This window comes from Balaenoptera borealis, assembly GCF_965194805.1.
Source record: "Balaenoptera borealis genome assembly, chromosome: 11".
Lineage (NCBI taxonomy): Eukaryota > Metazoa > Chordata > Mammalia > Artiodactyla > Balaenopteridae > Balaenoptera > Balaenoptera borealis.
Window position 1 is genome coordinate 5,883,612 of NC_138868.1, and position 20,800 is coordinate 5,904,411.

The following is a 20,800-nucleotide window of genomic DNA, read 5'->3' on the forward strand; positions in this document are numbered from 1 at the left end:
GCTGCAGGCCACCCCTTTCTTTGGGTGCCCACTACGTGTCTGTAGCCACGGGACGTCCGTCCTGGGCAGGTGGTTTCCTAGAGAGGAGGCCTCAGGGTGCTCCCTAGCCATCAGCCTGGGAACCACTTCATGGTAGCCGAGGGCTTTGCCATCTCCCCTGCTGTCTGCAGCGCCGTCTGGTGCCCCGTCTGCCGCCTCTCCCCTGGCTGGGCCTCGTGGCCACAGTGGAGCCCTTCCAGGAACCCAACCTCTCGTCTTCTGCAAGGCGCCAGTGCCTGGCGGTCAGGAGCGGGGCCCTGGATGCCCATAACCGGTCCACCTGGCTCTGACACGTCCTAGCAGCGTGCTCTTGGGCACATGACTCCGTCTGTCCTGCCTGAGCCTCAGTCTCCACGGCTCTAGACCTGGGAACGCAGGTGAACCGTCGCAGGGGTCGCTGCGAGGATTCAGCGAGTGACTGCACTGGACTCAGCAGGGCTGAGGCTGTTTGCTGTTCCTGTGGTTCTGCTGGGCTGTGGTGGGGAGACGGGTCTGGGGCTCTCACTCCCTTAGACTGTAACCAGCCTCCTGTTTGCAGCCCCACTGTCCAGCCGACCCACTAAGTTCTGAACTTCCCAGGAGCCTGCAACTCGAATTTGCTCACTGTGTGGATTCCTCTGCGTGCTCTCCACCCCCCACCCCCAGTCATTGCCACTTGCCCACATGCTGTGCGTCGTTCAGTTTTAAGGGCCTCTCTCATCTGCTGCCCTTGGCTTTCCCATTTGTCCTTGGGGGTTTGTGCTCTTTTTGAAAAGATCCTTTTACCGATGTTTTAGTGGGATTTCAGAAGGGTAGAAATGAACCCCTGTGTTCGATCCATACATTTCACCAGACCTCGTTCCTACCGTAAAATGTGAAGCAAATATGTCAACATAGTGACATCAGTTTATTCTGAGTTTCTGGGTCTTATATATATTGCTAGCTGTATTGTCTGTATTTTTCAAATGTTTCATAAAGAAAAGAAAAAGAAAGAAAGGGAGGAAGGAAGGAGGGGAGGGAGGAAGGGAGGGAGGGAGGGTCCCTCGATCCTAGTACCCTCTAGGATCGTCTAGGATCCTCAAATGCTCATCCTGCATTTCTCCTCTTCTTACTTGAACATTAAGTTAGGACGTCCTTGTCCAGACATTGGGGAGTTTGCAGTAGAGACCTCTTCACCTCCCACTAACTCACTTTTACCTCTAGCCCCTCTGAGCCACCGCTGAGGCCACCAGTGAGCCCTCTGCTGCCAAATCCCATGTCTGTTTTTTTCCACTCCTTATCAGAGCTCTGCTGCCTTAGACATTGACATTCCTCGGAACCCTGGCGCTCACCTATGCGCCCACAGCCCTGGCTGGCCCCTGGGTGTCCCTCTGCTCATCCTGGATGGTGGGTGTCTCTGGCCGTCCCGTCCATGCCTCCTGCCCTCACGTCCCCAGCAGGACGTGGCTCCCAGACCTCCGTCTCCTGCTCAGAGTTCTCCTTCAGCGTCACGCTCACGTGCAGCCGCCTGTTTGGACTCCCCAGCTGCATAGCTTGCAGTTAATTCAAGCTCATCGGGGTCAAAACTGAACTTGCCGGCCGCTACCTACATCCGCTTCTGTGTTCCTTAACTTGGCGTCGCCACTGTTCACCCCTTCCCTTAAAACAGGAGCCAAGAGCCACCCTTACCTGTGGCCTCTTTACCCCTCGTCGAACAGGTGCTGGAGGAGTACTTCCGGCATGTTTCTTGCCTACATTAGAACATCTTCCTTGTTTTTCTTCCACCTCTAGTCTTTCCTCCTCAAATTCGTCTTCCTCAGAACAGCCAGAGTGGTCCCTCTAAATTGCAAATCCCTCCTCCCCGCCTAGTTTCCTGGGTCACATCCCCTGACATTGAGGGTAAGTCTGCGCCCCTTGCTGTGCATGCAGGCTCGTGACCTGGAGTCTAGGTGTCTGCGCTTGGTCTCCTGGGCAACCTCACTCCCTGCCTCTGGCCTCAGTGGACATTTGCCAGGCTGTTTGCTCCTTTGTCTTTGCTCCCGCTGTCCCCACGCCTGAACCACCTCCCTTCTTCCTCCTTGTCCTTTGATTCGTCCCTGGTGTGTGTCTTCAGGAGGTCTTCCTGCTGGCTCTGCCCTCTCTCCATGCGGCCACGTGTTGGCGTCGGCACTGTTCACAGGCTCGTTTTTGCTGCCACCCACTCGGCCTTTCCTGGCCCAGAGCGGGTGCTGATCACAGCCGTAAATAGCTCCGTGCTCTGAAGGCCCCCGCTTGGCCTGCTTCAGGATGAGCGGGTGAGAGAAGGGGGTGTTTTTATTTTTTATTTTTAAAAACAATTTTTGGCCACGCTGTGCGGCTTGCGGGATCTTAGTTCCCTGACCAGGGATTGAAGCCATGCCCTCTGCAGTGGAAGTGTGAAGTCCTAACCACTGAGCCACCAGGGAATTCTCAAGGGGGCGTTTTTAACACCATGCTCCCCAGCCCCTGGTTTTAGGGTCTCTATAGGTTCTGGTCATTTATGGGGAACGTGGGTCTGTTAGTTTCTTAGGGCTGCCATAGCAAAGAACCAAAAACGGGATGGCTTACGGCAGAGATTTATTGTCTCACAGTCTGGAGATCAGAAGTCCAAAATCAAGGTGTCGGCAGGGCCACGCTCCCTCTAACAGTTCAAGCGGGGGATCCTTCCTTATGTCTTCCAGCTTCTGGTGTTTCCAGCAATCCTTGGCGTTCTCTCCAGGCACATGGCTGTCTTCTCCCTGTGTGTCTCCACATGGTCTTCCATCTGCGTGTGTCTGTCTCTATGTTCAAATTTCATCTTCTTATAAGGACACCAAACATATTGGATTTGGGCCCACCCTAGTGACCTCATTTTCACTGATTACCTCTGTAAAGACCTTATTTTGGGGAATTCCCTGGTGGTCTAGTGGTTAGGACTCCGCACTTCCACTGCAGGGGGCATGGGTTTGATCCCTGGTCAGGGAACTAAGATCCTAAATGCTGTGCAGAGCGGCCCAAAAAAAAAAAAAAAAAGACCTTATTTCCAACTAAAGTCACATTCTGAGGTCTTGGGGGTTGGCACTCCCACATATCTCTTTGGGGAACAAAATTCAGCCCATACACTGGTGTCCACTTTCCTACCACCTTGAAACTGGGGTGACCTGAGTGAGCAAGTGGGGACAAGGTCCTATGTGACTCGCCAGCTGGGGTGGCTGTGCCACGAAGGTGTCAGGGAGCTTTCTGGACCACCTGCGTGCCTGCTGTGTTTTGGTGTCCGTCTCCCTGCAAAGCATTGTCCAGCCATGGTTAGAATTGAGTCTTTAGTGCCTGTCACCCCTCTCAGCCTTGAAATGCTGTCCTGGTTCCCACCCTCAGGCTGGAAGGTATTTTTTGCTGACCTTGCCCCTTTGACCTTCCTTGTCAACACTTTGGGCTCTTATCTGTGTGTAAGGGACACTTGTGTGTCCCTTTAGCTTGTGTGTGCTGCTCCCAGGAGGGGCCATGCCTTATTCATCTTTGTCTAGGCGCTCCACAGTATTTCTGGGCTCACAGTACTCTGCAAGCTCATGTGGCCTGGAGCAGTCATTCATTCATTCGCTCATTCATTCCCCAGACATTGAATCTCGGTGTCAGGCACTGGGCAGAGTGCTAGGGAGGCAGTGGGGGACAAAACAGACCGAGAATCCCATCGCCAAGTCCTCACAGTGTCTAGTGAGATGGGTCAGCGAATCGTTATAACATTAAGTGCTCCCTTTTTTTTGTAATTTCATTTTTTTTTAATAAATTTCTTTATCTTTTATTTATTTATTTTTGGCTGTGTTTGGTCTTTGTTGTGGTGCGCAGGCTTCAGTAGTTGCGGCATGTGGGCTCAGTAGTTGCGGCACACGGGCTCAGTAGTTGTGGTGCATGGGCTCAGTAGTTGTGGCACGCGGGCTCTAGAGCACAGGCTCAGTAGTTGTGGCACACGGTCTTAGTTGCTCCGCGGCATGTGGGATCTTCCCAGACCAGGGCTCGAACCCATGTCCCCTGCATCAGCAGGCGGATTCTTAACCACTGCACCACCAGGGAAGTGCTAAGTGCTCCTTCTTGAGGACACAGACACGACCTCACCGAGAACCCCCACAAGCAGGAGGACGGGGTGTGGCAGGGACAGTGACAGAGCTGCGCTGAAGACAGATGGCCTCCCGAGGAAGGGTGTCGGAGCTGGCTGGGGACGGGGAGGTGTCCAGGAAGGCCTTCCTGAGTGGGACCTAAAGGATGTGGAGAAATTCGCGCGAGTGGCCTTCCCGCTGTGAGCCTGGCCCGACGTTCAGGTCCCCAGGCAGGCGTGCGCAGGTTGGCAGTAGCACTCCTTTTGCACCAGGGGGCAGTGTTTGCCCTGAAAGTCTCCCTGCCCTCAAATGAGGCTGGGACAGGGCAGCCGCTGCTGTGCCCACGGGGCCCCCTCCTCACCCTCTACTTCCTGCCACTCCCTTGCGGGCCTTGATCAGTCCTCATGCGCCTCTCTCTCTGAGCCTCCTCCGTTTCCCAGTCCACAAATCCCCTCGGCCCACGCAGGGCCCGTGGTCCCAGGTGCCGCTGTTACCCCCTCTCCCCTCTGCCTGCCGCCTAAATCGAGGGTTACCAGGGGCGATGCAGAGCCCCGCCGCTCAGGGTGGGAGGTGGGCTGTGCTGCCCCAGGCCCCGCGCTGTTTCCGCTCCGAGTCTCTTCCTGCCTTTGATGTTCTCGTGCCCCTTTCTTCTTCATCTGTCACCTCCGTTGTTTCTCGTGTCCTCCCTTCCGCTCCCCCTACTCAGAAATCTCGGCCTTGGTGTGTCCTCTCTTGGGCACTTTGATATCAGTCGCTGCAGCCCTGAAAGTCAGGCGGAGTCTTTCCCTTTCGTCTGTCCCCGTTGGCCTCCAGCCCCGGGCCACCATCGGACACGTTTAGGACAGCGCGGAGCTGCCTGGAAGGAAGGCTCCCCGAGAGCAGCCCCATCCATCAGAGGCTCGCTTCTGCCACAGCGTGGAGTCCTCGACCAAGAACTCTTTCTTTCTGGTTCTGACCTGCTTTTGCTTGCAGCCAGCCACTGAGGCCTGCTGGGGGCAAGGGATAAAGCCTGGTGGAGGTGCTAGTGCTGGGGGCGGGTAGTAGGAAGTAATTGTGTAGGAGCCTCACTAGTTAATTTGGAGATTCCTGGGGCCTGTTTCTGACCCACTCTCCCTCCTTCTCACCCCATCTGGCTGCTCCAACACACGTCTGAGATGGATGTGCTCAGGGACTTGGGGACTGGGGGCGGGCAGTTCAGTCTGTGGGTTTCCAAAACTAACACATCAGCCAGCCACCCCCAAAGCAGGGCCACGGCTTTCCTTTCCTCTGTGCCTCCTGCCCATGGTTGCCCTCTGAGTCTGCAGGAGCTGCTGTGTGAAGAACAGGGATATTTAGGGTGGAAGCAATACAGATCCTCGAAGGAACATTCCAGGGCCCGATGCTTGGCTACAACAGCTATTCAAGTGGCCGCCTACCCTGATCCCAGCAAGGCTGCTCTGGCTGAGAGCATGTCCACCCTGAGCCCAGTGGCTTTATTGTCTGGACCAAAATTTGGATGGTGATGGCTTGACAGTGGAATTCTGTGCTGCTCTTGGTCGCAAGAGACAGCCTGGGAGGTGTAGTTTAGGTCTGAAGTAATAGGACCTCTAGTGACATTCTGATGATTTATTGGATGAATTGAAACTGCCCTAGCCCATCAGGGACACATGATTGCTGGCACTGTTAGCCTGCTCCCTGGTGAGAAGTGCAGAGCCCCACTGGTGGCCCTGCCGGAGTTCAGGCAGTAACACATTTTTATCAGGAGTGGGGTTTTGGCTTTTGGTTTCCAAGTGCCTGTCACGCTGTGCTTCTGACGAAAGCCATAACGTATTCCTTTAGTGAGGTGAGGACGCCCTAATGGGTCAGCGCTCTTGCTCTAGAAGGAGACGAACAGAGTGGGCTCAGAACTGCCCCTGCTGGCTGACCTTGAGTGTGACTTAATCCCACTATGCCTGGTTCCTTCTGTCAAAGGGAGTGATAAGCAGCTGTGAGGCTGACCTGAGTTAGTACGTGCGGAGCCCAGTGCCTGGGAAAGAGTAGAGACTCTGCTAGGTGTGCTGGTCCCCGCTGTGTCCCCACCTGCTGGCACCGGCCTGGCACGGAGGTGGAGCTTGGCGAGTGTTGGATGTTGTAGAAGCCGCAGGGGCAGGTCAGGTCAGGTCACCGGGCCTGGCAGACGATGTCGCTACCTCCCCCTGCCTCGTGCCCCAGGTTGTTGTCAGCACCCTAGTGACTGAATCGTCACCACTCCCTTCTGGAAGGAGAACACTGAGCTTATCCATTCAGTGTTGGGGGGAGGATTGAAGCTGGAAGAGAAGTCGAGACTGTCTGTGGAGTCACGCTGAGAGGCAGCGGGGGAGAAACAGGTGTTCCCGACACTCCCCGCCTCCCTGTGCCTCATTCTTGCTGGCGTTGTTTACACGTCCCAAGTGAGAGTCAAAGCCGTCTTCCTCCCCGTCTCTAATGCACAACCCGGGGCCAAGGAAAGGGATCTGTCAGCTGGCATTTGCAAAAATAGCAAACGGGCCTCTCTGGGCCTGTCGGCTCTCTGGAGAGGAAACCGGGTAAGGGATCTTTGGGCGGTGGCGGTTGCTTTTCTCTTGCTCATCACTCCCCCATCTCTGAGGTCAGAAAAGGAGATTTTTGCTCACGTGTGCCACTGGCACTGAGCAAGGCAAAGTGGCGTCCCCGAGGCAGGTGACCAGAGGCTGGCTGTGCCCTGGCTCCTCCAAGGGGCCTCCCCCCCCGGGGGAACCCAGCCAGTGGGGGAGTCCCGTCCGTCCGGCTGCAGAGCAGCCGCCCTTGCTGAAGGCTTGTGGCTCCCCTGGGCAAGGTCAGCTGATGCAACAGAACACAAGGGCTTCCCAGGGCGTCGGGTTTGGTTAACGAAGGCCTCGGCGTTTTTAAGGAAGATTTTCAGCCAAACTGCCAATGACCTTGAGGACTTCTGGGTTCCCATCCCGCAACCAAAAGCCCAAAAGCAAGGCACAGTGTGGCACCCATGGTGGGAGCCTGGGCCTTGCCCCCACCGCCCTCCTGTGACTGGTGCCGTCACCTGTGCTCTGCCCTGCAGTGAGGGGACGAGGGTGCTACCTGCAACGGTGCTTGCGGGAAGGCCAGTGCTCCGCGAAAGTGGCGCTGTGAGGAGGGGCTGGCACTCAGGTCACTCCAGGATGCCAGAGTTTGGCCTCAGGGCGGGGGTCCCGTTGAATGCCAGAGGCAGCCCCTCTAGGAGGGCTGCAGAAGGGAGTTTGGTCCCCTGAGGCCTGGCCACGCTCACACCTCAGGCGCTGGGCTGCTGAGGCCGGGCCTCACCGGGTGCCTGCCTGCCCGCCTCCGCCACGCCAAGCGGGATTCCGCCCACTCCGCTCCTCCTTCGGCCCACCCCGGACCCTCAGACTCGACACAGCCAGAGTGAATGCATCACACACTCAACCCACGAAGGGCCTGCTTCCTGGAAGGGAGGCCTCTGTGAGGTGGCCCACCTCTGTCCTGCAGGTTTTCTCCCAGCTGAAGTTGATTCTGGAAAGGCCTTAGGAGGCACCAGGCAGCCGAACCCCCTGGGTTTCAGGTCTGGGAGGGGAGTGGGACTTGACAAGGGAAAAGGCTGGGTGCTGGGTTAACCAAGTTCTGAGGTGGCCTGGGAACGCAGCAGGATTTTTATTCACCTTTGTGTCCTCAGGACCCAAGCCTGGCTTTGCGGGGTCAGGGGGTGGGGGTCGCTTGTGACTAAGCCGGGAACTGAGCTACGGGGTTGTGTCTAGGCTCTGAGGGGCAGTGTGACCCGTGCCCTCGGGCATCCACAAGGGCCCCGTCTGACCAGCCTCCCCAGACCCCACTCTGCCTGTTGGCTGACGTTTCTGTGCCTTTCACCTGCAGGGGCAGCAGGAAGTCCGCTGTCCCGCTCCCGGCTGGTGTCCTGCCTCAGGACACCTCCTTCGGGCTTCCCTGGTGGCGCAGTGGTTAAGAATCCGCCTGCCAATGCAGGGGACATGGGTTCAAGCCCTGGTCCGGGAAGATCCCACATGCCGCGGAGCAACTGAGCCCATGCACCACAACTACTGAGCCTGTGCTCTAGAACCCGCGAGCCACAACTACTGAGCCTGTGTGCCACAACTACTGAAGCCCACATGCCCAGAGCCTGTGCTCCGCAACAAGAGAAACCACTGCAATGAGAAGCCCGCTCACCACAATGAAGAGCAGCCCCCACTCGCCGCAACTAGAGAAAACCCGCGCGCAGCAAGGAAGACCCAACGCAGCCAAATTAATTAATTAATTAATTAATTTTTTAAAAAAGAACACCTCCTTCATGCTCTTTCCCTGTCCCTGGGGATCGGGGAGCAGGCTTTGGGCTGTGAAGCTCCTGCTACCTGCGTGACCCAGCCTCCCTGCCTCCCCTGCTCCGGGGCGCCCCTTCCCCCAGTTTCAGCCTTGGCAGCCGTCCCTGCCTCCAGCAGTCTGGGGCGGGAGAACTTTGTACCCTGGGCCAGTGACTTAGGCCGAGCGGATGGCGTGGCCTCCCTGGGCAGAAGCAGCCCTGGGTGCCTGGCTGGTGCGGGGTGAGTGCCCCGGGGCTCTCTTGTCGGGTGTGGGTCTTCCCACCCGAGAACGCGGTCCGCTCTCCGTGTGCGCATGTGCCGGCCCTTGTCCAGCGAGAGCCACTGGGCGGGTGGCCGCATCGCTGGTTTGGGCGGGAATGAGAGCCCTGCGGGTGTGGGCGCCAGAGCCGGGGGTTCCTTCTCGTGCCCCGCACTCATCAGGGAGGAAAGGCCAGTGGGAAGATGGCGATGGCGGCCACGTTCATCGCCCAGGCATGGCGCTCAGGGCCCCTGCTCAGTGATCCACAGGACGACCTGCTGAGGTTGGGGTGGTGTTAGCCACTTCTACAGAGGAGGGAATGAGGCCTCAGGTGCCCAGACCCAGGCCTGCTGACTCCAGGTTCACACTGGGCTGCCAGCCGGTGGGTGTGGCTGCCCTCTGCCCACTTTCCCCACTGCTCTGACTTCAGCGAAGGACCGTGACCTTTCCCCTTCTATAAACATCTGCCTGCTCACTCCCGCACCCCAGGGTCTGCTCAGGTCTCAAGTCCAGGCTGATGTTTGCTTCCGTCTGCACAGGACAGGGGGTTCTGGGGCATTCAGACCCCCCCCCACCTCCGCCACCCAGTGCCCAGACCCTGGTTTCTTGGTTTGTAAAGTGGGATGCCAGGGAAGCCCTTGCTGTCTAGAGCATGTGTGAGGGTCAAATGCAGAAATGTGTGTGGGTCTCTAAGGCCGGATAATTCAGACTCCCTTGTTTGCTGACTGAGCTAGGGAGGCACTTGGCACCCAGCCTGGGGGCATAACCTCCAGGGATCTCTTTCTTTATTTGGAAAAGGGATTGGGGCATGTGTGGTTGGGGAGAGGACAGAAATGTCTATTTATCCACAGGACAATGCGTAGCGCCTAAGGCGTCCTCAGGAGTAAACCCACCCAAGCTGGAGAAAGGAGCGTGCCTCCCTGGAAATAGTTGAAACGTCCCTGGAGGATGGAGAATCTCCGTGCCAGTGGTACCAGCTGTAAGGCTGCTCACCTGTAGATAAGTGAGGAAGATCCCTCCTGCAGCCCTGAGCAGAGCAGGCATCTGGTGCCCAGGACGAGGGTGAGGTTTGCATCCCACACCTGCTCCCCGGGGTGTGCGCCATCGACCGCCAGGGCTGCTCCGCTGGGAAAGTGCTTCCCTCCTAGTGGGTGGGTGTCTGAATCCGGAAGCCGGTGCAGAGGATTAGGTGCTGCCAGTAGACCTGTGAGGGGGAGATAACAGGATAGCATCTGAAGTTCACTGGCTTTCAGAAAGGTGTGGGAGTCAAATGTTTCCACTCTGAGGCCCAGCTGGTACATTGGCACCAACTGTGAGCAGGTCCTGGGGGCTCCCTTGGGTAGCTCCTCCATCGGCGTCAGCTGGAGCATGGCTTATTTCCTTCAGACCCACAGACAGGCTGCAAAAGCAGTACAGAGAATTCTCTCACACCCCTTACCCTAATTTCCCAAATACTGTTGACCACATTTACTTCATTATTCTCATGATTTTCCCTGAACCATTTGAGTGTAAGTTGCAGATATGATGCCCTTAAACTCCTAAACACTTAAGTGTTTTTTCCCTAAGAATGAGGATATTCTCTAAAGTAACCACAGTACAACGATTAACATTGACACAATACTCGTTTCTAACGTACAGACCTTATTTAAATTTTGTCAGTTGTCCCCCTAATGTCCTTTATCGCAGCTGAAATCCAAGATCCAATCCAGGAGCACATGTGCATTTCGTTGTTATGGCTCTTTAGTCTCCTTTAACCTGGAAGTTCTTTAGTCTTTGTCCCTCATGACCTTTGACACGTGTGAAGAGTGCAGGCCAGTGGTTTGGTGGAACGTCCCTCAGTCTGGGTTTGCCTTGTGTTGCCTCCCGATTAGACTCAGGCTGGGCATCTGTGGCAGGAACACCCGCAGGTCCTTCTTGGCCGCCCGTCAGGAGGCATGTGATGGCCGTTTCCTGCTGGTATGATGTTAACCTGCATGGCGCGTACTGGGGTGTCTGCCAGGTTCGTCCACTTTGTATTAATAAGTAAGGACTGTGTGCTCCATTTTAGAAGAGTAGCCAGAGCCCAGCGAGGCTGCTGCCCACCCCTGACATTCGCACTGCTGGGTGGGACCCCGGGCGCCCACCTCCCGCCCTTGCCTCTGCCCCTGTTGGCTGTCAACTCCCGAGAGCTTCTGCCCCAGCCCCACGGCGCTTCCTGGCTTTCCTCCCTCAGCCTCCTTCGCTGGCTCTTCCTCCTCATCCAGACTCAACGTTGGTGCACCCGCCGCTGCTCTCTTGACTGTTCTGTCCCCAGCAGATCTACCCCAGGCCCAGGGCTTCCAACTCCACCCTTTTGCTGAAGCACCCAGGCTTCCCGCCTGGCTCTGACCTCTTCGGCAGCCCGTCCCCACCCCCAGTCTGGTCTCTCCCGAGGTGCGGGAGGCGCTTCCAGTCGCCCATCCTGGGCTTCTTCCTTCCCCTCATCTTCCACAGTGGGTCTCAGCGAATCTAGCCTGTTGTACCCCAAATACCTCCCCACCCCCTCTGTCCCCCCCAGTCAGAGGTGCTGTCTCTGTCTCAGCCCCTGCACAGCCCCACACGTGCACCCTCTTTCCGTCCTCGCTGCTCCCAACCCAGGCATCTTTTCCAAACACGCAGCAGGTCGTGCCCTCCACCACCATGTTGGATGAGAGGCAGACGCACCCAGAGGCCTCAGCAGCCTGGCCCGTCCCACCTTCAGCCGTGGTGTCCCTGCCCCCAGCTGTCAGACCGGATCTTTCTTGGACACACCCAGCTCCTTCTTCCCTCGGGTCCCTGGCCATGGCTGTTAACTGTGCTTGGGGTGCGTCCCCTGCAGATCAGATCTGTGTGTGGCTGCGGCTTCCTCCATTTAGGTCCCCACGTCTGTGCCCTCCTCGGAGAGGCCCACTTAATATCCAGCCCCCCACCCACTAATTCACAGAATGTTACCTGTTTTCTTGCCCTTGGGGCACTAGTCATGATCTGAAAGGACCTTATTTCTGTCTTTTTCCTTTTCTCTTCTCCTTCCCTGGGTCTGCCACCTGTGAGAGCTGAGGCCTTCCTGCCTTGTTCTCGCCGCCCTCGCCTGGTGCTGTGCCTGACGGGGTTGATGCTCGGCGGGCCGCCCTCTCTCCCCTGGTCTGAGGGCTTCCCTCTTCTCTCTTTCTTCTCTTTATTTCCTTATTTCTTTTCTTCTCTTGTCTTTCTATTTGGTCTTTATTTCCCCTTATCCGTCTTGTTGGCCATAATATGATGCTGAGGTTCTTATATATAAAAATATATATATTTTTGTGCTCCTTACTTAAAACAAAATGGTTGAGTCAAGCATTTAAACTTTACTAAGAAATAGTTCATGTGGTTAGCTAGATAAAGGCACCGGAGCAGGGGTAAAGGACCGAATGCCAGTTTGGGCTCTGCTGTAACAGCTGTGTGACTTTGAACACACTTCTTAAAGCTCGCCTGGGCCTTGGTTTTCTTCATTTGTAAAATGAGGCGGGTGGTTGACCGCTGAAGATGTTCTACATTCTGGGATGTAAATTGCCCTCAATTTATTTTTATTGTGATAAAATATATATTGATATAACAGAATTTGCCATCTTAACTATTTTTAAGTGTATAGTTAGTTCACTGGCATTACGTACATTCACATCGTTGTGCAACCATCACTACTGGCCATTTCCAGCACTTTTTGTCTTGCAAAACTGAGACTCTGTCCCCTTTAAGCACTCCCCATCCCCTCCCCCATCCCCTGGCCCCCACCCTCCCACTGTCTGTCTCTGTGAATTTGACTCCTCTAGGGACCTCATCTAAGCGGAATCATGCTGTATTTGTCTTTTTGTGACTGGCCCGTTTCACTGGCCTTCAGCTGGGTTTCATGACTAATTTACTTAGTAGCCCTTGTAGCAAGGAAGGTTTCTGCAGTTTGAAGAAATCTGCATTTTAACCAAGCAGAGGCTGTGCTTCCCGAGAGCACACTGATGCGGGTTCGCTCCTGGGGAGATCCACTGTCACCCTCCCTGCCCAGCCAGACGGAACCCTGAGGGAGGGACGCAGGGGTCAGTGTGGGGCACGAAGGTTCTGAAGTCTGGGGCTGCCCGGACAGCTGTGCCCAGCAGAGGGGACCCTGACGTCACACACCGTGGTCATGCAGGGCTGCCGGCTGGTCTCTGAAATTGCTTTAAAAGCTTGAAGTGCAGTGCTTTAGAAATTATAGTGAGTATGAGAGTATTAGGGTAAGCTTGGCGTGCCATTTGGGTGTGAATTTGCTCCCTTCCCTATAGTCACTCAGCCCTGCAGGGAGGAATCGAGGCAGCAGTGGTGCTGGCTTTCATGCGGGGCTGCCGGGAGGCTGGCGCAGGACCCCCGCTCTTCCTGGGGACCCTCCGAGCTGAGGCTTCTCTAACCTGGCCATGACTTCCCTCCCTAGATGCTGAAGTTTCAAACTATCCGTGGGGGCCTGAGGCTCCTAGGTATCCGCCGAACCTCCACTGCCCCCGCTGCCTCGCCCAGTGTCCGGCGCCTGGAATACAAGCCTATCAAGAAGGTCATGGTGGCCAACAGAGGTGAGCACAGCGGGAGCCAGCGTCCAGCCCCTGCCCCAGCTCCCTGCCCCTGTTTCTGCATCTCTTAGGACCCGGGGATCTAAATTCCCATCCTGTTGCCCACCCCCGGCCCCAGGCGAGATCGCCATCCGCGTGTTCCGGGCCTGCACGGAGCTGGGCATCCGCACCGTGGCTGTCTACTCGGAGCAGGACACTGGCCAGATGCACCGACAGAAAGCTGACGAAGCCTACCTCATCGGCCGCGGCCTCGCCCCGGTGCAGGCCTATCTGCACATCCCAGACATCATCAAGGTGGCCAAGGTGAGCGGGGCTGGGCTGGGATGGGGGCCTCTTGAGGGCCAGGCCTGGGTCCTGTGCCTGCCCCCCCAAAACTTGACACTACTGGCAGTGAGTCCCTATGAAGGGATGAATGAGTGAGTGAGTGGGTGAATGAATGAGTGAAGGAATGAGTGAATGAGTGAGTGAAGGAATGAGTGAATGAGTGAAGGAATGAGTGAATGAGTGAGTGAAGGAATGAGTGAATGAGTGAGTGAAGGAATGGGTGAATGAGTGAGCAAATGAGTGAGTGAGCGAATGAGTGAAGGAATGAGTGAGAGTGAATGAGTGAGTGAAGGAATGAGTCAATGAGTGAGTGAAGGAATGAGTGAATGAGTGAATGAGTGAGTGAAAGAATGAGTGAGTGAGTGAAGGAATGAGTGAGTGAAGGAATGGGTGAATGAGTGAGCGAATGAGTGAGTGAAGGAATGAGTGAGTGAAGGAATGAGTGAATGAGTGAAGGAATGAGTCAATGAGTGAGTGAAGGAATGAGTGAGTGAGTGAGCGAATGAGTGAGTGAAGGAATGAGTGAGTGAAGGAATGAGTGAGTGAGTGAGTGAATGAGTGAGTGAAGGAATGAGTGAGTGAGCGAATGAGTGAGTGAGTGAGTGAATGAGAGAGTGAGCGAATGAGTGAGTGAGTGAGTGAATGAGAGAGTGAGCGAATGAGTGAGTGAGGGAATGAGTGAGTGAGGGAATGAGTGAGTGAGTGAATGAATGGAGCAAGTGAGTGGGGGCAGGCGCGAGGGCTGCAGGGTTTGGGCGGGCCTTTGTGAAGGGCTTTGAGGGGAGCTCCACTCTTCTGACGCCACCACACCCCCGCCAGGAAAACAACGTGGACGCCGTGCACCCTGGCTATGGGTTCCTGTCAGAGCGAGCAGACTTTGCCCAGGCCTGCCAGGATGCCGGGATTCGGTTCATTGGGCCGAGCCCTGAGGTGGTCCGCAAGATGGGAGATAAGGTGGAGGCCCGGGCCATCGCCATCGCTGCAGGTGAGGATGGGGGCCACGCAGCTCCTGAGAGGGGCTGTCCGGGGCGGGGGCGCTGCTGGCGGGCTTCGGCTTGACCTGCCTGTATCCCACCAGGTGTCCCCGTGGTCCCCGGTACAGCCACCCCCATCACTTCCCTGCACGAGGCTCACGATTTCTCCAACACCTACGGCTTCCCCATTATCTTCAAGGCCGCCTATGGGGGCGGGGGGCGCGGCATGAGGGTCGTGCAGAGCTATGAGGTGAGCAGGCGCTGAGGGCTGGGAGACCACCTGCAGAAGGACTGGGGTGCTGGGGGCGGGCGGGGCCGTGCACGGCCGAGCTTGGGACTCACTGTCTCCTTGGCCCTCGCCTGCGCTCCCAGGAGCTGGAGGAGAACTACACCCGGGCCTACTCAGAGGCTCTGGCCGCCTTCGGGAACGGGGCGCTGTTCGTGGAGAAGTTCATTGAGAAGCCGCGCCACATCGAGGTGCAGATCCTGGGTGAGTGGGGCGCGTTCCCGGGGCCACAGCGCAAGGCAGCTGCAGAGGCCCCGCTCCTTCTGGCTTGGGGAAAGCTGCAGGGGCTCTCCCTCAGGAAGACCCTCCCCAGGAAGGTGGGCTGTGGGGCCATGCTGGTCGGGCCCGAGGCCTCCGTTGTGCCCGTTTCTGTCCTGGCTGAGCCACTGCTGGGAGCTGTGCCGAGCGGCCACAGTGCTTGCGCGGGGATCGTCAGGAGCTCAGGGGTGTCTGGATCCCAGGAGGAGCTGAGCGCAGTCTACCTCCACCCCAGGGGACCAGTACGGGAACATCCTGCACCTGTACGAGCGAGACTGCTCCATCCAGCGGCGGCACCAGAAGGTGGTCGAGATCGCCCCTGCTGCCCACCTGGACCCCCAGCTTCGGAGCCGGCTCACCAGTGACTCTGTCAAACTTGCAAAGCAGGTGAAGGGCAGGGGCTCTCGGGGACAGAGTTTGAAAGCCAAGGGCACGGGCTCCTCCCCCATGTGGAGACAAGGAGCCCATTCCTGCAGGCTTGCTTTGAGCTCCTGCTGGCATAAGCCTCATGGCCGGCGGTTGGGTTGCTGGGGTCCAGATGTGGGCCAGCTGCTGCAGAGCAGGGAGGCCCAGGGTGACCAGCTCCGGGAAGGGGGCAGGAGGACTGAGGGCTGATGCAGGGCCCTCGGGATCCTTGCTATGCAGCCGCAGAGGCGCTGGGCCCAGAGGCCAAGCCTGGAGACCAGAAAGGCTGAGAGAGGAGGGAAAGAGCCACTGGCCCCTCCTTAGTGCCCTCTGCACAGATTGAGTTTCTGCACAGCACCAGCGAACCCCTGGAACAAAGAGAATGAGAGAGTCAGTGGCATCTGTTAAGATTAAGGAACAGTATTCAGGCATCTCTTCCTCACTTATTCTTTTTTTTTTTTTTTGGCTGCGCTGGGTCTTTGTTGCTGCGTGTGGGCTTTCTCTAGTTGAGGCGAGCGGGGGCTACTCTTTGTTGCGGTGCCTGGGGTTCTCATTGTGGTGGCTTCTCCTGTTGCAGAGCACGGGCTCTAGGCGCGTGGGCTTCAGTAGTTGTGGCTCGTGGGGGCTCAATAGTTGTGGCTCACGGGCTCTAGAGCGCAGGCTCAGCAGTTGTGGCTCACGGGCTTAGTTGCTCCGCGGCATGTGGGATTTTCCCGGACCAGGCCTCGAACCCGTGTCCCTTGCATTGGCAGGCGGATTCTTAACCATTGGGCCACCAGGGAAGCCCCTCGCTTACTGTTAACTGTCCCCTACATCACCTCTATTGCAACCCATTTGCTCCCCGGGTCCTCCTCCGCCTGTCTCTGCAGGGATGTGGGGTGACTGCCCTCAGGCCGGCCCGGGAAAGTGCCTGCCACGTGTGACCAGGCTGCAGCAGGGACCCTGCTCTCTGTTCTGCTGGGGCCCCCCTGACCCCACCCCGGCTCAGAGGCCAGGCATCCTACCCCCGCCTCTGCCTCCCCATCCCAGAGGCCCGAGTGGACATCTCTTCAGATCTGCTCTCCCCGGCTGCCAGGCCGGCCCCTGGGCCTGCTCTCCTTCCAGGGCTGAGCTCCCTCAGGCTCTCAGGCAGCCCGTGCCCACGGACCACGGACGCTTCTGTAACCTTCCCCAAATGGAAAGCCAGCCACGGCTAACATGACGTGTTGATTAGGGTCTGATTATAATTGAGATTTTGGTTCCTTTATAAGAGGACTATTCTTGCCTTGAGTTTGGTCTTATTTATTGGCTTTTGCTGTGTCTCCTTCCAGAACAGATTTGAGGGAGCTGAGTAAAGTCTAGTTTGTGGTTTTGGTAGGACCAGAAGTGAAGCTAGAATTAGGCTTGTATTTTGAGTTAGAGCCTCATCTGTTGGTTCCTCTCAAATGGCATCTCTTTGGGTAGTGGCCAGAAGTGATGATGGAGTAAAGTAGAGGGGAACTTTCTGAAGACCCTCTAAGAATAAGAAGGGTCCAGGAGAGGCCAGGGTATGCACAGGTGGGCCTGTGCCCAAAAGCTGAGGAGCTGCTGGGTAGAGGGTGCCGTCTGGGCCAGACAGGAGCTTCTGCTCGTGTCTCACCCGGACAAGCTGTGTGCAGCCCTCAGAGGTTCCTGCGGAGGCCTGGGGTAGATGTCCAGGCCGGGGCCCCTTGTGGGTTTTGGGCTCTCGCCTCCCGGGGTCAGGGCTGCTGGGCTGCCTGCCATCGGTTGGGGCGGGGTTTGCCGCAGTCTGTTCTATTATGGAACCAGCCCAGTGGGTGAGCCTGCATCCCCATCGGGCTCCCACCACTGCGCCCTGCTGATGCGGCCACCCCACAGGTGGGCTACGAGAACGCGGGCACGGTGGAATTCCTGGTGGACAAGTACGGCAAGCACTACTTCATTGAGGTCAACTCGCGCCTGCAGGTGGAGCACACCGTCACCGAGGAGATCACCGAGTGAGCACAGGGGTCGAGCCAGTGACGCAGGGGCAGCCTCCGTGACCAGCCCGCGGCTGCAAATGGCGGGGAGCAGTCCTGGGAAGGGGCGTCTCCCCCATCTTGTGTGAAACCCACACCAGGTGGTTCCTAGGGAGTGGGCAGCAGGAGCTCGGCTCACTGTCCACGGGTAGAGAATATTTAGGGATCCAGGTACTTACTTTTTATGAAAATTATTATTATAAAAGCATTACATGGTTACTGTAAGAATTAGTACAAAGGAGCAAATAAAAATGACTCAGGACCCCACCCCTCAGAAACAGGATGCTGAGGAGGTTCCCGGCAGGCTGTGCTGTGTGCTGCACATCACGACCTCACTGGAAGAAGGTGCCATTCAACCCCATTTTTCAGATGACGAAACTGAGGCTCAGAGAGGTTAAGAGAGTTGCTCAAGGTCACACAGCTGGTCGTCTCCAGCCCTGTGCTGTGTCTCCTACGCCCACACTAAATCTTTTGGTTTCTTCCCATTTTTATTTACTATATAAGTAGTTTGACACAAATGAGATGTTTTGTATAGAACTTTTATTCTACGTTTAAAGTTTAATATTTGTCTAAGGCATTCCCATTCTTTCCAAGTACTTTTAAGTGGTTGCACACTATTGCATCTTCTGGGTATTTTATAACTTATCTACATATTCCTCTATTTTTAGACAATCAGGTTGTTTGGCTTTTGTAGTTATTAAGGGTGTGTCAGTTAACATCTTTGGGCCTAAGTCTTTGCCCACCTCTCTGAAGAGTTCTGAGGACAGACACCTTTAGTAGGATTACCTGAGCAATGGATAAGCAACATCTCACCTAAAGAGCCTTTGAGATCCCTTGTTCCAATTTGTTCTCCCACAAGCATTGCGTATAGACATTCCAAAAAAAACCTGCCCATTTTATAAACAATTAATATGGCCTTTCAGTGTTTCAAAATACATACATTGAGCCTTTTAAGTGTGACACCCTAGCTTTGGGCCAGTCCATCTCACCATGGAACTTTTCGGACAGTTCCTTCCCCGACCCCTGACCCCGCCTGAGACTGGGGATGCTGCTGGCGCGCCTGCCTTTGCCTGGCAGCTGCACGGAAGGCCTCAGGGTCCTTGCTCTCTCGAGGTAAAGGCTGAGTCGAGGCACGTGCTCCGGCCTCACCCTCTGGCCCCGTGAGACTTTCCCCACTGCGTTGCTGTAAAACTGTCGTCAATCTTGAGCCTGTTCTGAGCCTGTTCTGCTAAGGATGGGAGCCTTTGCTTGCTCGAGAGCAGAGGTTTTATGTCAGACACAGACTGGGGTGCAGGTTCCTCCCAGGTTACTAGCTGCGTAGAGCTTGGGTGGGCTACAGCCTCTCTGGCCCTCGGGCTCCTCCTCTGATGGGAACGACAGTGACTCTCAGAGCATTACTGTGGAGGTGACGCTTGGCAAGAGCACAGCCATAGTCTGCGGTGTGTAGATGCGGCGCTGCGTGGTAATCATCCTCACGACTGTGGAGTGGTTTAGCAGGAAATACGAAGCACTGAGGAAGATCCGCCAGGGTGGTAGTTCCCAGGCTGTCCTTATCACAAGCCTCGGTGACAATAAATTTAAAACCTTGAGTTTTTTTTAACAGCTGTTCCACTTAGATTTGTTGCCGTCCTTAGGAGCATGGCAGTCAGCGAGGGTGTGCTTAGAACACCAGGCACATTTGGAGAGCTCTGTACTCTGAGATCTTCTCTGAAGGGTCTTTGTTGGGGACAAGCCCAGCTGCAACATAGGTCATGGTAGGGTGGCATCCTGACCACGATGGCGCCCACCGGTGTGGACCCTCCAGTAGCTGTGGCCCCATCTCAACAAGCCTGGCCTTCACTATAATCCTGTCATCTTGCAAACTGGCCCCCAGCCCCACCCAGCACACACCCTGTAGCACATACCGCTCTTAAGAATGAGGGTCTGAGCCTTCAGATCCAGGCTTGACCAAGGGAGGGTTTGGGGGAGGTAAGAGGACAGAGACCCCAGGGAAGGAGTAGGGCAGAGCGTGGGGAGGAGTAGTTTGGGAGGGGGTGCAAGATCAGGTAGATGCTAATATTTCAGCCACCCCTCCGGCTGCCGCGTTCTCCTCATTCAGACCTTGCGGGTTCCCAGCCTGGTCTGGTTGGGAGGAGGCTGCCGAAGGGTCAGCCGGCAGGGGCGGCGGGGCCGGGGCTGCCCTCGCCCATCCCCTGCCTCACGCTCTCCCCCTCCTCTGCCTGTCCCCCATCCTGCAGTGTGGACCTGGTCCACGCCCAGATCCACGTGGCCGAGGGCCGGAGCCTGCCTGACCTGGGCCTGCGGCAGGAGAACATCCGCATCAACGGCTGTGCCATCCAGTGCCGGGTCACCACTGAGGACCCCTCGCGCAGCTTCCAGCCGGACACCGGCCGCATCGAGGTAGGGCCGCCTTCCCACTGAGCCCGCCACCAGTCTCGGCCTGCTTGCAGACGCTTCTCTGGGGGGCACGAGGGAGCCTGTGGGCCCGGCAGTGAAGGAGGCCCCTGGCTCGAGCTGGCTGAGAGTACGTGGGCGCCAGGCGCTGTCCAGGACTCAAGGGGAGAGCATTCCCGGGGAGAGACTGCCATGTGCACAGGCCGGAAAGGCCAGCGGGGGGGATCACATGGAACAGGGAGCAGACCAGCTGGGTGCCAAGTGCAGGGTCCCTGGGAACGAAGCCCAGGCCCTTGACTCGTGTCACAAGAACCCAGAGCTTCACTGCCCACCGAGCAGCGCTGCTGGCTTCTGTCCTGCCTTCAGTCTGAGGGAGACCCTGGGTGCAGCAAGGGATTGGGGCCCGTTATGTCTCAGTGGAGGGGACGGGCTGGGCCAAGGGACCCATCAGGGATGAATGAGGGAGTCGGGGAGATGGAGGGGGCCAGGGAGGAGACTGAGAGGCAGGTTCGGCCTGTCAGGGACTGAGAGAGGGCCTGGGCGGGCTCCCCTGCCCCTCCCCTGGGCACTCCTCTCTCCCCTCCCCTCCCCTCCCCTCCTGCCCCAGCCTCTGGGTCCGCTGCAGGCAGGAGCCCTCTGGCCTGCTGGGACTCCTGTTCCCTGGTCCTGTCTCATGCCACCAGCTAAGGATGCCTCCAGTCCTGCACGTCAGCAGTGCTGTCACAGGCTCTGCCGGTTTACTGCTCCCCATCTGGCCCGAGCTTCTGAGGAAGCAGGAGGCGTGCGGGAGTCCAGGGAGGAGGGCGAGGGTGATTTTGAGACAGACCTTGAGTTCCTGAGACAAGTGACATGGGGTGGCCGGGGAGGGAAGGGGAGCTATCTGGATCCTGAAAGCCGCATAGAGCTGCTCGGCTTGAGGCAGAGCTGCCGCCGCAGTTCCATTTCTGGAAGGATCCAAGTC

The 20,800-nt window shown here is 56.9% G+C and overlaps 1 protein-coding gene and 1 long non-coding RNA gene across 11 annotated transcripts in view; one reads left to right on the plus strand and one right to left on the minus strand.

The window, feature by feature from the left end:
• The window catches only part of PC (pyruvate carboxylase), a 105,732-nt gene that overhangs the window by 69,377 nt on the left and 15,555 nt on the right, over nucleotides 1–20,800 (plus strand). For 6 of the 10 annotated variants that reach the window (XM_082340793.1, XM_082340798.1, XM_082340799.1 and 3 more), the window contains 8 exons: nucleotides 13,069–13,204; nucleotides 13,320–13,504; nucleotides 14,345–14,510; nucleotides 14,604–14,749; nucleotides 14,872–14,989; nucleotides 15,279–15,430; nucleotides 17,306–17,424; nucleotides 19,683–19,845. In XM_082340793.1, the coding sequence (XP_082196919.1) occupies nucleotides 13,069–13,204; nucleotides 13,320–13,504; nucleotides 14,345–14,510; nucleotides 14,604–14,749; nucleotides 14,872–14,989; nucleotides 15,279–15,430; nucleotides 17,306–17,424; nucleotides 19,683–19,845 (1,185 nt within the window). Of the gene's footprint in view, nucleotides 1–9,493; nucleotides 9,705–13,068; nucleotides 13,205–13,319; nucleotides 13,505–14,344; nucleotides 14,511–14,603; nucleotides 14,750–14,871; nucleotides 14,990–15,278; nucleotides 15,431–17,305; nucleotides 17,425–19,682; nucleotides 19,846–20,800 lie in introns of all 10 variants that reach the window. The other 4 variants (XM_082340794.1, XM_082340795.1, XM_082340797.1 and 1 more) reach the window with 1 other exon arrangement.
• Nucleotides 8,655–13,054, minus strand: LOC309605253. Its single transcript, XR_014231316.1, has 3 exons — nucleotides 10,283–13,054; nucleotides 9,636–9,846; nucleotides 8,655–8,917 (listed from the first exon to the last, which is right to left on the minus strand). It is a non-coding gene; the product is annotated as an uncharacterized lncRNA (long non-coding RNA).